The sequence below is a fragment of the Ctenocephalides felis genome, unplaced genomic scaffold (genome assembly GCF_003426905.1).
Source record: "Ctenocephalides felis isolate EL2017-DRISC unplaced genomic scaffold, ASM342690v1 CF-g0.4_SCAFFOLD_00845, whole genome shotgun sequence".
Classification (NCBI taxonomy): domain Eukaryota; kingdom Metazoa; phylum Arthropoda; class Insecta; order Siphonaptera; family Pulicidae; genus Ctenocephalides; species Ctenocephalides felis.
In genome coordinates, this window is record NW_020536999.1 from 11,936,939 (window position 1) to 11,939,954 (window position 3,016).

Genomic DNA, 3,016 nt, shown 5'->3' on the forward strand with positions numbered 1-3,016 from the left:
TTGTTAATGTAAACATTTTCAAGTGTTTTAAGCGATAAGATCGTCACGTTATATTATATGTACGAATAAATATACGATAAATAATTATCTTTTTGAAAACTATTGAAATTTATTGATTATTAATTTTTTTGCTCGAATATTTAATTCTGGTACGGGAACTACCTTAACTTTGAAATTCCTTTCTACTATGGAAGCTTTTACGAAATAAGTTCGTAATCAAAAACAAAGTAAAACCGGTAATTATGTTCTGATTCAAAAATTTGACATGTTCACTTCCTATTTTAGTAAATCAACCTGATTATGATTATATAAATTTAAAAAAAACTCCAAATTATATTTGAATATTTATTTTGCGTGGTATGTTTGGGAGTAATAATGTTACCAGATTGCATAAGAAATCTCATCGACTGTCACTTGTCATAAATGGTAATATGACGGAATGCACCTATTTGAAGTTATGATTAATTTGTGTTGTAAATATATTGTAACTCGTTGATTGAAAAAGCGTTTTGTTTATTTATTTTAAACGTTAAAACAAAAATGGATATCATATTTCATGAGAAGGTAAATTGCATACTTTGTTTCTATGTGTTAATGTAATTGTAATTGTGTGTATTCATTTTTAGCAAGACGGTCGTTTGTGTGCTCAGCATTGTCTAAATGCTTTATTGCAAGGCCCATATTTTTCTGCAGAAATTAAGTATAATAGCAAACAAGCTCGATGATGAGGAAAGAGAACAGATGGCTGAGAACGGAGTTGATTCTGATGAATACCAACAATTTCTCCAGCAGCCCTCTAATAATCTAGATGACACTGGCTATTTCTCAGTTCAAGTTATAAGTAAAGCCTTATCCCTGTGGGGATTGGATTTAGTGAACTACTGGAGCAGTGAACCAGAAGCCCTAAGCGCCCGTGCTGATCCTAGCATGATGAACGCATTCATTTGTCATCACCAAAATCATTGGTTTTGTATCCGAAAATTTGGCTATGAGTGGTTTAATCTTAACTCTTTACTCTCGGGGCCTAAATACATGAGTGACACTTATCTTGCTGAATTTCTTAACGAGTTGCAATCGTCAGGGTACACAATATTTGTAGTGTCTGGAGTTTTTCCACAGTGTGATGCTGATAAATTAGTTAATGAAACACAACTCTCCCTTAGGTACTTATATGCAATTACCAATAACCATAACATTTTTGAAAACAGTTTACTGTCTAAAGTGCTATTCGTATTAGCAACAATTTTAATTTTCTATTTGCTATGTATGTAATTTATTTTAAATACATACATGATTTTTGAACCAGAAAGGTTCGTATCGACATATTATTTTAGTTATATTTAATATAACTTAGATTTACAAATTAGTTTGTTTTAGGCCAACTATAAATATACCATTGGAGCAATCACCTATTGCTATACCTAATGGTAAAGAGCATATAATTCCGATAACGTTAGAGACTGATCAGCCGTTAGCTCACTCTACGGAACAAGAATCTACTGCTATTTCTTCAGATGATGATGAAGATTTGCAAAAAGCAATTTCTCTAAGTTTGCAGGGCGAGAGTAATAGTGTAAAGGAAATTATACAAATACAACCAATTCCGACCGATGATGAGGAACTACAGGTAAAGTAAATTTCCAATATTTATAGATATTTTAAAATTTTAAATAATAGTACTTTCAAACATGACATTGACAGCTTTGATGTTTTTTTTATATATTACAATTGCAGGCTGCCTTAAGATTGAGTTTAGAATGTTTTTCCAATCCTGTAACACCTGATTCGTTAGAGACTGCCGATTGTAATCGAATGCTTCGCATTGAATCAGATGTAAGCAGCGCTCAAAATATGATAAAAGATTAGTAATAGTTTATTAAATAAATCAAATTTTAAAAATAACAAAGTTACTATCAGTTCTAAACTAAAAGAGATATATTTTTAATACCATTAATATATATGTTGATTTTTTAAAAATTATATTTATACATGGGAAAAAATGTATAATGTTGTTGGTATCATCATTAGTACAAATAATCGTGTTGACTAAAACTACTTATACTGATGATACATAGTTAAATTTTTATGATAAGTAGATTTATAACGTTAGTTTATTTAATATTTTTTTTGTCTTTATTTGTTAAACATTTTAAATTATATAACAGGGTTAAATCGGCATAGCTCAAAGTGCATATATATAAAAATGAATATATTTTTATATGAAATTTGAAAAAAAAGTCTAATGGTTAGATTATATTTTATAATTATATAATTTATAAATGCATGTAACAATGTTCTCAGATAATTCAAGTGCGTTTGAGAAAGTTCTCTTGGAAATCACAATGTTTAGATTTTATTGTTCTTTATATTCTATTTTTTTTGGTTTTTTGAAAACTCTACAGTGGTGTACACCCCTTAAAGCCGAAGCCATAGACCTAAATTAATGAACCTGTCTTGGATCCATTAATAGGATTAATTTGTTTTTAAATAAAAATTTGGCAGTGATATTAGTGATAATTCCAAAGCACTTACTACAAATTTTTAACTATATATAAAGGTGCCTTTGCTATTTGAATTTATTATTGAATCACTTATTTATTTATTTAATATATTTATTATTATTATTATTATTTATAGTAGGTATTAATTTGGGTCTGTGTTGATTATTGATGTTTTGTAAAATGAAACTCAATTTTAGTACTCGTAATTAGAATTGTGATAAACATTTAGTAAATTTAAGTTCACCATGTTACTATCATCTATTAACTATAGTATTTTTAATATTGAAATATTTACTGTGCAGCTAATATAACAATTTTGTTTTTCTGATCTTGATTGTTAATTTAGTTTACAAAATATTGATAAATAATTTGATTATTAATTCTTGGATATATTTAATATGATGTAAGCACATTGCTTTTAATTTAAGACATTAAGAAAATCATATTGTGATAACATTTTATTAATATGTTTCAACATTACATGGAGCTTAAAATCAATAAATATGTTTGTTCAT

At 27.7% G+C, this 3,016-nt stretch overlaps 1 protein-coding gene across 1 annotated transcript; it reads left to right on the plus strand.

The window, feature by feature from the left end:
* Positions 1-540: 540 nt before the first annotated feature.
* LOC113363904 (ataxin-3-like) lies at positions 541-1,925 on the plus strand. Its single transcript, XM_026606385.1, is given in 5 exon segments — positions 541-564; positions 627-691; positions 693-1,163; positions 1,378-1,627; positions 1,735-1,925. Coding segments are annotated over 5 exon segments (942 nt in total). The 3' UTR covers positions 1,867-1,925.
* Positions 1,926-3,016: the final 1,091 nt, after the last annotated feature.